General features: G+C 27.4%; 2 protein-coding genes across 2 annotated transcripts; both read right to left on the reverse strand.

Annotated features, from left to right (window-relative positions):
• Positions 1 to 1,227: 1,227 nt before the first annotated feature.
• On the reverse strand, positions 1,228 to 3,714 carry LOC125811419 (1-aminocyclopropane-1-carboxylate oxidase homolog). The gene is made up of 3 exons (XM_049490897.1): positions 3,122 to 3,714; positions 2,421 to 2,742; positions 1,228 to 1,493 (listed from the first exon to the last, which is right to left on the reverse strand). Exons 1-3 carry the CDS (start codon positions 3,637 to 3,639, stop codon positions 1,239 to 1,241), a joined length of 1,095 nt encoding a protein of 364 aa, XP_049346854.1. The 5' UTR covers positions 3,640 to 3,714; the 3' UTR covers positions 1,228 to 1,238.
• A 2,771-nt stretch (positions 3,715 to 6,485) lies between these two features.
• LOC125811841 (1-aminocyclopropane-1-carboxylate oxidase homolog) lies at positions 6,486 to 8,934 on the reverse strand. Its single transcript, XM_049491391.1, has 3 exons — positions 8,420 to 8,934; positions 7,591 to 7,912; positions 6,486 to 6,737 (listed from the first exon to the last, which is right to left on the reverse strand). Exons 1-3 carry the CDS (start codon positions 8,932 to 8,934, stop codon positions 6,486 to 6,488), a joined length of 1,089 nt encoding a protein of 362 aa, XP_049347348.1.
• Between the last annotated feature and the right edge of the window lie 6,179 nt (positions 8,935 to 15,113).

The following is a 15,113-nucleotide window of genomic DNA, read 5'->3' on the forward strand; positions in this document are numbered from 1 at the left end:
AGAATGAATTGGGAATTGAGAAAAAAAATGAAGAAAAGGAGATGGGCTTTTATGGAGTTTTTGGTTATGGAGGTTGAGAAGAGGAAAAGGGTAGGAATATTCCAAGTATTTATTAATTATTATTAATTTTTTTTAAAATCGACTCGTTTATAAAAATTAGATATTTCGAGTTTGAATCTTGAAAAAAAAAAGTTTGGTGAAGGAGCATTTTAACCGTTAAAAAACTTGAGTTTAACTTTACGAGGTAATTATAACGTCTGCGTACTCTCTATCTCTGTGGGTATGTTGTACTCCCTCTGATGTTTGTTTTTCATTTGACATATTTATTAAGAAAATAATTATTGGAAAAATAAGGATATTTTGATATATTTTATATATTTTTAATTTAAATATCATAAGACTAAAATATATATTTTATTTTAAATTTTTTTATGGCAAGTCAAAATAAGACAAATAAATTAAAACGAAGGAAATATGTTTTTTCTATTAAATTTCAAGTCAAAGTAAGCATGCTACTAGTTTAGTTCTTGTGTGATAGCTAGCTATGTTGTTTGAATTCTCTATGTATTTGATCATGAAAATTATTTTTTTAAAAAACTTACTTTATTAAAATTTTCAAAAAATTGAAATTTTGTTTAGCTATATTTTCTATGATAAATATTTAATATTTAAAATATTTATTTTCTTAAATTAAGAGTTATTTTATTAAAATAATAAAATTAGAAATTTAAAAAGTGACCTTTGGAATTTTCTCTATAATTGTGGAGGGACCATGAGATTGCCTCTTGGGATATTTTCTATTAGTATCTCTCATTAATTAGTGGAAGAAAATATAATAACCACAAAAAGAAAAATGATATTTTCTAGCTAGTTTGGAATACTCTAGATCTTACGAAGACCAATTATTGAGAAAATTTACTTTTCATCTATTCAAAGCGTGTTTAGACGAGAATAATATTAAGATAGATAAGTATTTCTCAAAAAATCTTAATATATATTACATTCTTTATTTCTCTCATTGTTATCATACATTGAATATGATATAAAATAATATCAAAATTATAAATTTTCAATAATTACGTAATAAACAATCTCACATTTTATTCAGAATTATTATCCATATTTCTTATACCAAACAAATACAAAAGTACAAATGTAACATCTTTTATTCTTAAGGTAGATAAATTATTATTTTTTTGGTTCAAACAAAAAACATTATTTTAACTCCATATCAAAATTCATATTATTTTGTAGCGAGACAAATTAGAATTGCCATCAAGTCCTTTCTTGTTAGAATATTCAAAGAAGTCCTTCATTGTTGTTGCTCTATACTTTGGAGGATTATCTTTAGATAATAACTCCTCAATTGGTCCATAAATTCTAGAAGTTGCAAATGGCCCTGTGCTGAAGAAACTTGCTATTGATATTCTTGGACCAATTTTATTTGCCAATACTCTGTGCACTATGCTCTTGTATTTGTCATTCGATATAAGCTGAAAAATAAAAAATTAAACGGAATTTTATAAGTTAATATTGACTACTTGTTAAGTTCATTAAAAAGGAGATTTATATTAATTATATGAATTTCATCGATGATCATTCAATTTTTTATTCATTGTACCAAAATTGTGATGGAAAAATCGCTCAATTAAGTCTATAAATTGCACAACATTAGAAAACATAAAAAAAAGTAAAGCTTAAATAAATCCTCAATAACACAAAGTAGGATGTCAAATATATAAATTTGTGACAGTCATGTCAACAATTCACCAAACCTAACTCATGTGATATATAGGGTGATTTTTTTGTTTCAAAAACCAGTATTACAATTTGGATGTAATAAATTAAAAATTAAATGAACACCCATGAAAAAAAAAAAAGGCAATTTAATATATGTAGCGTATCTCATTCAAATAAGATCCTAGGAAGGGATGGATCCTTGTAGAAATGTAATTTAAGTTATGTTGCTCAAACTCTTCAAAATGATTGTCATATTTGTGTTGATTCCTTAAAAGATACACGACTTTTAGAAGACTCGTCATGCAGCAGATAACATTTTGAAGATTCCATGAAACATATAATGTAACAACCTAACCTGGCATATTCATCAAGGATTGATTTCATGACTCAAACCCCTAACCTATAAATCACACATACGAAGACAACTTTACGGTTGCGCCGACTCAATCCTTTAATGAACACCCATGAAAATTATGAAGAATTATCTTAAATAGTTGTTCATCAAACTGGTAAAACTAAAAATAGTTGACCAATGTATAATATATGCATAATCCATATATAATATGTGTATAATCATGTATAATGAGTGTATACTCTACGTATACTGACTAGAAAAAGTATACAGTAAATCTATCTGACTGTTCGTGTAAAGATCCAACAAGAATAAAAGAACACTTTACCTGAAGAATGTCACCAATATTGACAACTAAAGCTCCATGAATAGGAGGAACATCAACCCATTGATTCTTGTGAAAAACTTGAAGTCCACCAATATCATCTTGCAAAAGCACTGTGAAAAAATCATTATCAACATGTCTACTTGTGCCAATTGCAACTTCTGGTTGTGGACATTTAGGATAGTAATTGCACAAAATGCCTAGTCCCTCAGCACATCCCATTTCTTTGAGATGGTTTGGTTTTAGACCAAGTCCTTGTGAAAATAATTCAAGCAATGTGTATCCCAAATTCATCACATAATTTGAGTACTCAATTGTAATTTCCCTACAAGAATGTAAAACTTGTTAAATTTAAAGTTGTACTATCAAATCTCTCTCTATATAAACACGTCGTTTGTCTAGATGTTATTTGACTGATATAGTGAAATGATATTAAGATAACGTATAATATAATGTAACATTACATAAAAATCGATTCCAAAGATGACTTGAAATGTTATGTCATTGAAAACTCTCAGTATGTATATTATTAACTAATGGTTGCAACTTGTAACATGTTACTAATCTATTCTCTTTGTCCTCTATGGTCAATAATGCTTTGGTCTTTTCAATAAAAAAGTATACTACTAACATTAAGTGTACCTAATAATATAATTTTTTTTTCGTTGTCAGTATATATAAGTTGAATTTTATAGAAAAAGTACCTGCATGTCTCGGGGATTTCCTCGGGATTAGCAGGATTAGGAGCCATGACAGAGTAAAGTGAGTCTCTCCAATTTGCTGCAAGAGATTTCTCACTAAATAGATCAAAATTGCAATTGTACATAACTTTCCTCGCAACATCTCGACTATAATATGGTTTTTTAACGTCGATATCTTGCTCGTGAAAACGTCGTGCCCCACGCAACATTTCGTCTAGGACGGGTACCGGAATACCATGATTGATCACTTGAAAGAAACCCCATGTCTCTGATGCTTCTTGAATTTGTTTCACTATTTCTTTATTGTTGATGTTGATGTTTTGGAGGTCTATTAATGGGAAAATGAAATGTGTATTTTTGGGATTTGTGGTTTCTTTTTCTAAAGCCTCTGGATGAATGAACATTTGAGGTACTTTAGTAATTCCACCATCACTAAGTCCTTTGACACCTGCTTTTGTGTCATCAAAGGCTTTTAATTCACTAATTTTGTCATAGTTTTGTTGGGTGTTGGAGGATGCCATTAGTACGACGTGGTGAAATGATTGAAATTTCTCTGCTTTTTAATACCTTTTAGGAAGAGCAAAAACAAATGTATCACTTAAGTTGTATCCTAAAGTAGAGATCTCGAATTTCGAGCCGCTAAATCCTTATGCAAAGCACCATAGGAAAAGATGTGGTCTGTGTTGGTTGAAATCTCTCTTTATTTATAAAGCAGAAATCACAGAGAACTCAAACTCGAACTTTCGAGCCGACCCTTTGTAGAGAACAAACAAATATTTCAATTAAGATGTCTCAAAAAGGTAATAAAAAGATAAGAAACACAAATTTTGTTATGATATAGGTGATTTAGATTTTAGTTTAGTATCAACATAATATAGTGACAATTTTTCTTGGAGACCAAGTATGGTCCTTTTATTTTTTAAAAATAAGCACAATATAATATATGAGGGACCATGGGATTGGTGGTACTTGGACATCAAGTATAAATGGTCCAAGTCAAAAGTTCTTATTTTTAATAATATTATTTTTTAGTTTATGTGCTCCGCATGTGTATCAATATAGCTTAACTAATATTTAGAGAATATGTTTATGACATAATTAAATGTAACATTGATGTCTCGTATGGTATTAATATCGATATGACGGGTATAGATATGGTGCTACGTGATCACTTGAGTTAATTTATTGCTGGGAAAACTTTATTTCTTGGTCGTGTGGCTAGCCCGTTGTTGGCTGAGATCATAAGGTGCGTGAGGCTCTTAGTTGGCTAAATGAACGGTTCAGTAGAACGAGGTTGGTTGTGGAAACTGATAATCTATTTGTGAAGCAAATTTTGGAAGAAAATTTGGTGAATTACTCTTATTTTGATTCTTTAGTTTTTTATTGTAAAACTCTTATCAAAGAGGTACATTTTCTCTCTTTGTCGGCTGTTAAGAAATCAACAAATCAGGTTGCTCGTCGTATTGCTAGAACATATGTTTCTATGTTTGGTTCGATGGAGTGAGATACTAACTCTCCATCTCTCATTACCAATGTATTCGTTTTCGATTTGAATAATATAGGAGAAAGAACCATTTTAAAAAAAAAGGATATGTTTATGTATATAATTATAATATGTTCAAACTGATAAATAATTATGTTTAAGAGTTTAATCCAATCCAGTATTTTTTTTCTTCCGTTCTTTTTTAATAATATTTGCTTTATTGAACAAAAGCTTTAAATTGTGGAAGAAAATATAATAACCACAAAAAGAGAAAGAAAAAAAATGGAAAGAGACATAAAAGTCAACAAATAAGAAGTATTAGAAGATATTTTTTAGGGATAAGGGTCTGAAAAATACCCCAACTTTGATTGGATTTGTTGTTGCGATACTAAACTTTCATAAGGACCTATTACCTCCCTAGACTATTTAATACCGTATTTTTTACCCCATGAGCTATTTAATTGTGTATTTTAAAGGTATACATGTGCCCACGTGGACACATTACTATTTATAATTTTACATTATTTTTTATGTCCACGTGGGCAAATATATATGTTTAAAATACAGTATTAAATAGTCTAGGGAGGTAATAGGTCCTCATGAAAGTTTAGTATCCCAACAGCAAATCCGACCAAAGTTGGGATATTTTTCAGACCCTTATCCCTATTTTTTAAGCTGATTTGGAATACTTTAAAAAGACAAATCATTGAGAAAACATATATATATATATATATATATATATATATATATATATATATATATATATGATGATGATGATGATGATAATTATATAATGTAGGGATTATTATATAGTCTCTATCCAACTGATGTGACACATTTCGTTTTTCGAGAGTCAAACCATTTTGAGTTTGATCGGTAATTTGTGCATGAAATCTTCATTTTTTAAATGAAAGTTTATATATTTATAAACTACGTAAATAAGTACTATAAGTTATAGTAATTGACAATTCAAAATATTTTAAAGATATATGAAAAATTTACGGTCAAAGACAGACTTGTTTGAATCTCGAAATCCAAAATATGTCACATAAATTAGAACAGAGGAAGTAGTACTTATAGTACTTAAGAAATAGCTATCTATGAATTATTTACTTTAACGATATTTTAGTTTTAATTTACATACTTTAACCCCCCTATTACTAATACACACATTTAATTAATTTCTTTTTTCGATTTTCCATTCTACATAAATAATATATAGATTTTTCACATAATCTAATTAGAGAATATTTAATATCATCAATCAAACGCGGCATAAAATAATTATTTTTCATAAGTTATTGCAACAAAAAAAAGTAAAATCCCTCTAACCTAACATAATATTGTCTAATCCATGATTTTGCGCTGGAATTATTTTTATTTATGAGCATGTTATAAAACTAAAATTATAATTTGGGATTAAATAATAATGATATTATTTAGTGAATATATAATTCTTGGTACATAGAGGTTATAAAACATGTAGTCATTTTTACACTACATACACTTTAACAAATTATTATTTCAATTTTAACTTTAATCTTAACAAAGACTTTGGAAAAAAGAGTTTCATGAAGAAGGGCATTTTTTGTCATTTGATTGTTTTACACCAAAGATTATCTAATCTCCATATTATTATCGTATAAAAATAACACCAAAATTATAATATACTAACCAATCTCGAAATTACTTATATCGAAATAAACGTTTCAACCAATATACAATAAATAATTTCACACTTTTATTCTGAAATTATTATCCTTACTCCTTATACTAACCGCAAAGTACAAATATGACATCTTTTCCTTAGAGTTAAATCACAAAATTTTAATTTTTTTTGGTTCTAACAAATTTAAAAACATTATTTCAATTTCACATATAAGTTTAAATTTTGTAGTGAGACAAATTAGAATTGTTATCAAATCCTTTTTTGCTAGAATATTCAAAGAAGTCCTTCAATGTTGTTGCTCTATACTTTGGAGGATTGTCTTTTGACAATAATTCCTCAATTGGTCCATAAATTCTAGAAGATTCCAATAGCCCTGTGCTGAAGAAACTTGCTACTGATATTCTTGGACCAATTTTATTTGCCAACACTCTATGGTCTACGCTTTTGTATTTATCATTCGATATAAGCTGAAAAAATAAAAATTGAACGAAACTTTATAAATTAATAATGACTTGTTATAGCTTATTCTAAGGAAATTTATTTATCAATAATGCTATGAATTTCATAATGATCATTCAATTTTTTATTAAGAGGAGGGAAGCGAACGAAAAACACTGAAAACATAAAAAACACACACACGCACAAAGTAGAATATCACAACTCACATGTATAAATTTGTTACATAGGCATATTTATGTGAAACAATTCACCTTACATTAACCCGTGTGAACACCACTTTAAATTATCCATGATCTATAAGATCATTTTTCCATTTAAAAAATTAGTATTATAATTTTAACGTAATATATTAAAGATTGAATGAACACACATAAAAATAGGACAGTTTAATGTACAAAGTATTATGTGTTCAAACAAAGACCTAATAAGAATGCACCCTTAATTAAAGAAGTGTCATGTAAGCTATATTACTTGGACGACTCTCCAAAAAAAATTACCGCACCTATATTGGATTCTCAAACTTAAGATGCATTATTTTTTAGGATCTGTCATATGCATCTGGTAACATAATACGCGTAGAACACCATGTAGGATGTAAAATGTCAGATAGGATATCACGTAGGACGTGTGTGTCTATTTGTACAACTTTATACAAATTTAAGTGTCTACTTGTGCACACTCAAAGTTGGAGGTCATAAATATGAGCTGAAACCAAGTTAAAGCGGACATATTTATGTGTTATGCCTTTTTTAAAAGCATGAGAAACATAAAATATAATCAATCAACTTTGACATATTCATCAATGATTGATTTTATAGCTCGAACCAGTAACTTATATAGGTCACACAAAGACAATTTTACCTGAAGAATGTCGCCGATATTGATTATTAAAGCTCCATGAATAGGAGGAACATCAACCCATTGATTCTTGTGAAGAACTTGAAGTCCACCAATATCATCTTGCAAAAGTACTGTGAAAAAATCACTATCAGCATGTCTACTTGAGCCTAAGGCAAGTTCTGGCTGTGGACATTTAGGATAGTAATTGCACAAAATGCCTAGTCCCTCAGCACATCCCATTTCTTTAAGATGGTTTGGTTTTAGACCAAGTCCTTTTGAAAATAATTCAACCAATGTGTATCCCAATTTCATCACATGATTTGAGTACTCAATTATAATTTCCCTGTAAAAATGAAAAAAAGAAGAAGAAAGAAGATAAATTAAAATGGATTTAAGTTATATACATTGATATAGGTTACTGGAAACAACTTCTTATATGTCCTAATCTTGTTGGACATGGTTAATTGTTTGGTAACGGCTTATTGCTGATAAAAGATGACAAATATCCCGTAGAATTAGTCAAAGTACGCGAAAGATGATCTAGACACCACAATTGTTTTAAACATTTCACTATAATGATGTAATTTTCTTTGGAACCGACTTTTATATGTATATTAATTAATTATGTAGCTACTAACATAAAAAAAAAAAAAGATATTTAGCAACAATTAATTAACGACAATAGATTAATTGCCGCTAAATATATTTTTTAGTGGGAATTAATGGTTTAACACTTTTTGGAACAGACTTTCATATGTATATAATTATATTGCCTCTATAACAACATTATCCCGCTATAACAATAAAAAAAAAATATTCAAACAAACAATGTTCGATATAATTAAATTACCTGCATGTTTCAGGCAATTCCTCAGGCTTAGCAGGATCAGGAGCCATGACAGAGTAAAGTGAGTCTCTCCAATCTGCTGCAAAAGATTTCTCACTAAACAACTCAAAATTACAATTATACATAACCTTCCTCGCAACATCTCGACTATAATATGGTTTTCTAACGTCGATATCTTGCTCGTGAAAACATCGTGTACCACGCAACATTTCGTCTAGGACGGGGACCGGAATACCATGATTGATCACTTGGAAAAAACCCCATGTCTCTGATGCTTCTTGAATTTGTTTCACTATTTCTTTGTTGTTAATGTTGATGTTTTGAAGGTCTATTAAAGGGAAAATGAAATTTGAATTTTTGGGAATTTTTTTTAAGGAATCATGTGGATGGATGAATATTTGGGGTAGTTTAGTAATTCCACCATCAATAAGTCCTTTCACACCTCCTTTTGTGTCATCAAAGGCTTTTAGTTCACTAATTTTATCATATTTTTGTTGTGTGTTATTGGAGGTTGCCATCTAGTTTTTGGAGGTAGTGCGGTGAGGTGATCGAAATCTCTCTACTTTAAATAGAGCAGAGATTTTAACTTTGAATTTCTGAATCTTTATAAAGATCTAAAACAAATACATTTTTTAAGTTATACTAAAAAAATAGGTGAAATAATTAAAAATTCTTTTTTTTAAAGTAGATTTCGGATTTCCAGTTGTGGAATCTATGGGAAAGTACAACGTGAGAAGGACCATGGAATTGCTAAAAGCTCTTAATTTCTATTTTATTAAAATATATGCTTGAAATTAATAAGCATATCTTATTTTTTTTAGTCATTATTTTCCCATAACTTTGTCTTATTCCTTAATTAATTAAGTAATGATTTTAAAAAAACTCATCGCTGAACTATCCTTTTTAATTTTTTTATTATTATTTATTATATTTTAAATTATCAACTATTTCATTTTTTTATTTGAATTATTACTATCTATGCATTAAAACACACCTAGCTAATTGAGTAGATGTAAATAGTTTAGGTATAATTTTTTTTTTATCATAATCAGTTTTGAGTTGTTTAATATATAAATTATGATAGCTCAGGTGGAAAAAAAAAAAAAACTAATAATTGGCATGCATAGTCAATTTCGATATTACTATATAAGAAGAGTGAATAAAATTCACTCTTCTTTCGACACGTGGCACCATGGCCCACCTACTTTTATTTTATTTAAATCATATATCATATATATTACTATATATAATATAATTAATAAATATAAGAAGAGTGAATAAAATTCACTCTTCTTTCGACACGTGGCACCAAGATGGCCCACCTACTTTTACATTTGGTTTTTGAAGATGGTCCACCTATCACAAATATGGCCCACCTACTTTTATACACTCCTCTTTCATTATATTTTAATTTTTTCCTTTTTAAATAGTACTAAAAAATAAATTTAAAATATCACAAATTCGATTAACTCTCAAAATTTTACGCGAATTGTATAATTAAGACGAAGGGAATAACATATATTATTTGAAAAATTACTATATAATTACTACTCTTCTTATATAGTAATATTTTAATTTTTTCCTTTTTAAATAGTACTAAAAAAAAAATTTAAAATATTACAAATTCGATTAACTCTCAAAATTTTACGCGAATTGTATAATTAAGACGAAGGGAATAAAATATATTATTTGAAAAATTACATTAAGAATACCATAAACCACAATACTTAACAACTTACAATATTTGAAAAACATATTAACTCTCAAAATTTCACATGTGTCACATAAATTGGGACAAATGGAGTAACATATATTATTTGAAATTACGTTAAGAATATTATTAATCACAACTTAAAGTATTTAAAAATACATAACATATATTATTTGAAAATAATGTAAAAAATATTATAAATCATAATAATTAACAATTTAACGGATATTGTGCCCGTGCTTCCATTTAGAAGTGAGAATGTTTAGGAGCTTAGGGTTAGTCAGTCAATTGACCGATTTGCCCTTCTTCTTCAACTTCCTCTATTTACTACAAAAATAGTACTAAAAATCAATTTAAAATATTGAAATTTTGGTTAATTCTTGAAATTTCACATGTATTGCATAATATAATAGAGTAAGTAACATATATTATTTGAAAATTATATAAATAGTACTAAAATAGAGTTTAAAATAGTACTAAGAATTTGATTAACTCTCGAAATTTCATATGTACTGCGTAATTGAGATTGAGTGAAAAATATATATTATTTGAAAAATAGAATAAATATGTGATATTATTAGAAAGAGCTTTAATATATATTTTAAAAATTATTTTGTCTTCCGTATATGATTTTCTGCATATATGTGGAGTTTTAAAGTTTTTAACATTTAAATATAGAAATATGATTATTTGAAAATTTTAGTACTTTCTTCATTTAAATTTTTCCTTGTTTTTCTTTTAATTTGTTCTAGATTTAAAAATTACATAAAAAGTACTTAAAATCACAATGTAATAATATAAGATATTAAAAAAACATAATTAAAAATCATAAAAGAAATTTTATTGACTCTTTAATTCCATATTGAAACAAAAGAAGTTTGTTTGAAAATAACATAAAAGTAACGTAAATTAAAGTAAAATAACAACTAAAAATATTTAAGAATCATATAAGAAATTTAGTTGAGTTTCGTAAAAGTACCTACGTCACATAAAATGGAACAGAAAGAGTAATATATATTACTTGAAAATGATATAAGAAGTGCTATAAATCACAATAAATTAACAACTTCAAAATATATTGAACAAAATCACATACAAAAAATTATATAACTCTCCAAATTTCATCGGTGTCACATAAATTGAAACAAAGAACTACTCCCAATTTATGTTATTTACTTTCCTTTTTAGTCAGTCCCAAAAGAATGTCACATTTCTATATTAAGTAACAATTTGATTATAAAATATTTATTTTACCCTTAATGAAATAATTTACAGTCATACAAATTTATATCATTCATTTTGGACCACAAAATTTAAAAGTCTTCATTTCTTTTTTAAACTCCGTGGTGAATCAAACTACCTCACATAAAATGAGACGGAGGAAGTAATATACATTGGGCCCGCGCTGGCGCGGGAACCTAATAACTAGTATGTATAGAGAGAGAGAGTTTTTAACTATTAATTAATCTTATTAATATTAAAATACATATATAGATGGTGATGGCTAGCTAATTCAACTAAAGAAAAGGAAATAACTAGTATTAAGGTATAAAACTCACAAAAATTAATTATTCAGATGTATTTTTAACTATTAATTAATCTTATTAATATTAATGAAGTAACTTCTTTCCTCTCTTTTTATAATAATAAAATCAAATATAATACTATCGTCAACTAGGCAATAAATCAAAGAATGTCACATGATAACATGACTATTGCAGATTCACAAATATATGAATCTGCAATATATAGTAATGCACATCCCATAAAATCTGCCTTAAAAGAGGATTTTGTTTAAATAATAATATTTATTATATTCTGATATCTTTGATAATTACAATGTTGATTTTTTTTTCTATAAAAATATAATGATATTGGATGATTCATAATTTTAGGAAAATAATTTTTGAGTAGAATAGGGATATTTAAGACAATTCAAATGATCTTTGTGATAGAACTATAATATAATCTAAGATAGTATATTTGAATACTTCTATAATTATTATAGTACTTATTTTAAATATACCATGATATTTCTATATCTATATATATAAAAAAGAATGTTATTATAAGAGTAAAACTAAATACTTAAAATTAAAGAATTTTCTAAAAAAAATGAAACTATGTCATTATAAGAACATAATTAAAAAAAAAAAAGTTATATAAAATGCAACAATAATTTTTCTTATTTTTTATGTTATTTTTTTAGAGCCATTGATTCATATAAATGGTTACCCTTTAATTAAGGGACTATTTTCTAAGAGAAACTCACAAAGTATAACCAACTTCTTTTTATATTCAACATTTTTTTTTTTCATTAATTCCAATTATTTCATATTCATCAATATATAAATGTTCTTTACTTTTTAAATTGAAATTGATATATTTTTTTGTAGATTATCAGAGTTTAAAAAAACAAAATGGCACAAATGGTAAAACCAGCTGATCAAAAGTTCCCACAACATGATCAAAACATGCAAGATGGCCATGTAAATAAAATACAAGTAAGATCCATTTTAATTCCATGTCGATTTACTCAAATCACGCTTATGAAATTACACCGAATCTTATTCATATTGTTGATCCCCCCCCTCCCCCACTCACCCTTGATAGTTAATTCTCAAAAAGAAGAAGATCTGGTATATAAATATTATGAATTTTGAATTTAACAATATAAAATATATTTAGTGAATTTCTTAATCTACACGTAATAGCATGATGCTTATGAAAATATTACGATAGGTTTCATTCATCTGAATAACTAAAAGATAGATCACATATTTAGAGGCTTGCATGTAGATATACTTTAGTTGACCGGATATAATAAAACAAATTATACAAAATGTATATTACTTAAACTCGATCTGATTTATTATATGTAAATTTAGCTTATATTTCTAAAATAGGTTTTTTTCGTGATTTTCGAATCACACACTGATATATTATAACTTTTACAACAAGAATTTTTTATACCATAAAGATCATCTGTCTTACTTTCAATATTACAACACTATATTTTAAGAAAACTTACATGTATGATTGTACATATTCTTTAGATGATCTAATAATGTAAATTTTTTGAATTTATATTTTTCAAATAAATTTCTTATGTTATGTCTTTAAATTCATGATATTTAGAATCACACGATATACGATACAATAACTTTTACTCTTATGTCGAAGCTATACTAATTATTATTATATGATAGGATGGTCAGATAAATCATGATCAACTATGTGATTACCTACATGATCAACAGCTGCAGCCCCAAGATGGAGCACAACTTGAAGGCAAAATTGTTGCACTTTCTTTGTCACCAAGACATGCCCAAAACCATGCCATGCACAAGTGATATATCATTTTGTCATAAATAAAATGCGTTGATTTTTCATATGGTCGATCAATCAAGTAGTAACTATTATTTCAAATGATTTTTTGAGATATATAATTATTATGAGTTGGTCAATGATCATTTGAGAAAATCAAAACTCGAAATAAAATTGAGGAAGTTGAAAAGGTGAAAATATTAATTTTCACCATATAGTTAATTAGTTATCTTGTTCGAATCAAAATATATTAGGGTAATTAGTATGCTTACTGCAATGGCGTATGCAAGATTTTGCTAAGCAGTGTTTGTCTATTGTCACAATTTGTATGTGATTTTAAGGTTGTGGTCATGACTTTAAGGTATTTACTTTATATCTTTTTTTTAAAATATATATTATTAGCTAAATGTTCTTTTCAGTTGGCATATTGTGTATCCATATTAATTTTCTTGAGAAATTATATTTACATGTCTATAAAAAGGAAATTTTTGATGATGCAATATGTTGGAAAAGTATTATTTGATATTCTCAGAATTTAAACTCGAGATTACTAATTAAAAATGGAAGAATCTTTTCGATTTCGCTTGATGATGTGACAGACTGCCTATGTAATTATTTGGTACTTTCCATAAATTTTCCAGCTCTCTGATAATTCAAAACATATTTTTAAGTATTCCATATTCGAAATTTACTCTCTCGATTAAGTTTAGATTCGTTTTTAAATAGATTCACTAAATGTCAGGACGGAGTTAAAGGTTTATATGAATCCTCTACGTCGGAAAATTATACTTTATATAAGAAGTTAATTGTTTATATATAAATTGTAGATATTGAATCTCCTTAGCTTTTTCGTATATTTATTTCCTTATATTTTGAGTTTCTTTAGTAAAAATTTTGACTTCGTCATTTGACGGTGAAAGAGGGCAACACATTTCTTGCCAAGAGGCTCTCCATTCCAAATTAAAATTTTAAATCCAAATCTTTTATTTGATGATAGAGGGATTCCAACCATTCTACGTACTCGATTAGTCATTTTTCAACTCTCAACATCAAGAAAAATATAGAAAAGAGATAGATTATAAGGGGTCACTTGGTACACAAAATGAGATAAGCAAGGATATTCCATAAGATTATTTTATTCCACCTTTTATGTAGGATAAAAATGAAATAAAATAATCTCGAAATTAGCTAATATCTCAAATCAAATATGAAAAAAGTTAATATCAAGTTACACCCCACAATTATTGTTCTTATCCCACCTAACAAACCAATCTAAATCATAGCTTGTGCATAGACATAATTGGTCATAGAGGATGCACCTTATTTGGCTTATTTTGAAACATTATGAGAAATATCCAAAGGTATTTACCTTGGAAGGATTTTAAAGCTAGTGATGTATTTATTTTTTACTCTTTATCTTTTTGCAATACTTTTTCGACTTGATGCTGCCCCTGAATCCACAAGTACCGACTTGAATACCCCTAAGATAAGATGTCACGATCCAAAAATGGACGTGATGGCACTCGTCTTATCCCACCAAGACAAGTCAGACTAAAACTCAACCATTACAATAAAATGCGGAAATTTCATAATCAACTCAAAAATATCCCCAAAATCTGGTTGTCACGTGTACAAGCCTCTAATGTGTTATAACAAAGT

This window comes from Solanum verrucosum, unplaced genomic scaffold (assembly GCF_900185275.1).
Source record: "Solanum verrucosum unplaced genomic scaffold, falcon-dt-bn FXZP01000238.1, whole genome shotgun sequence".
In the NCBI taxonomy this organism is placed as follows: Eukaryota; Viridiplantae; Streptophyta; class Magnoliopsida; order Solanales; family Solanaceae; genus Solanum; species Solanum verrucosum.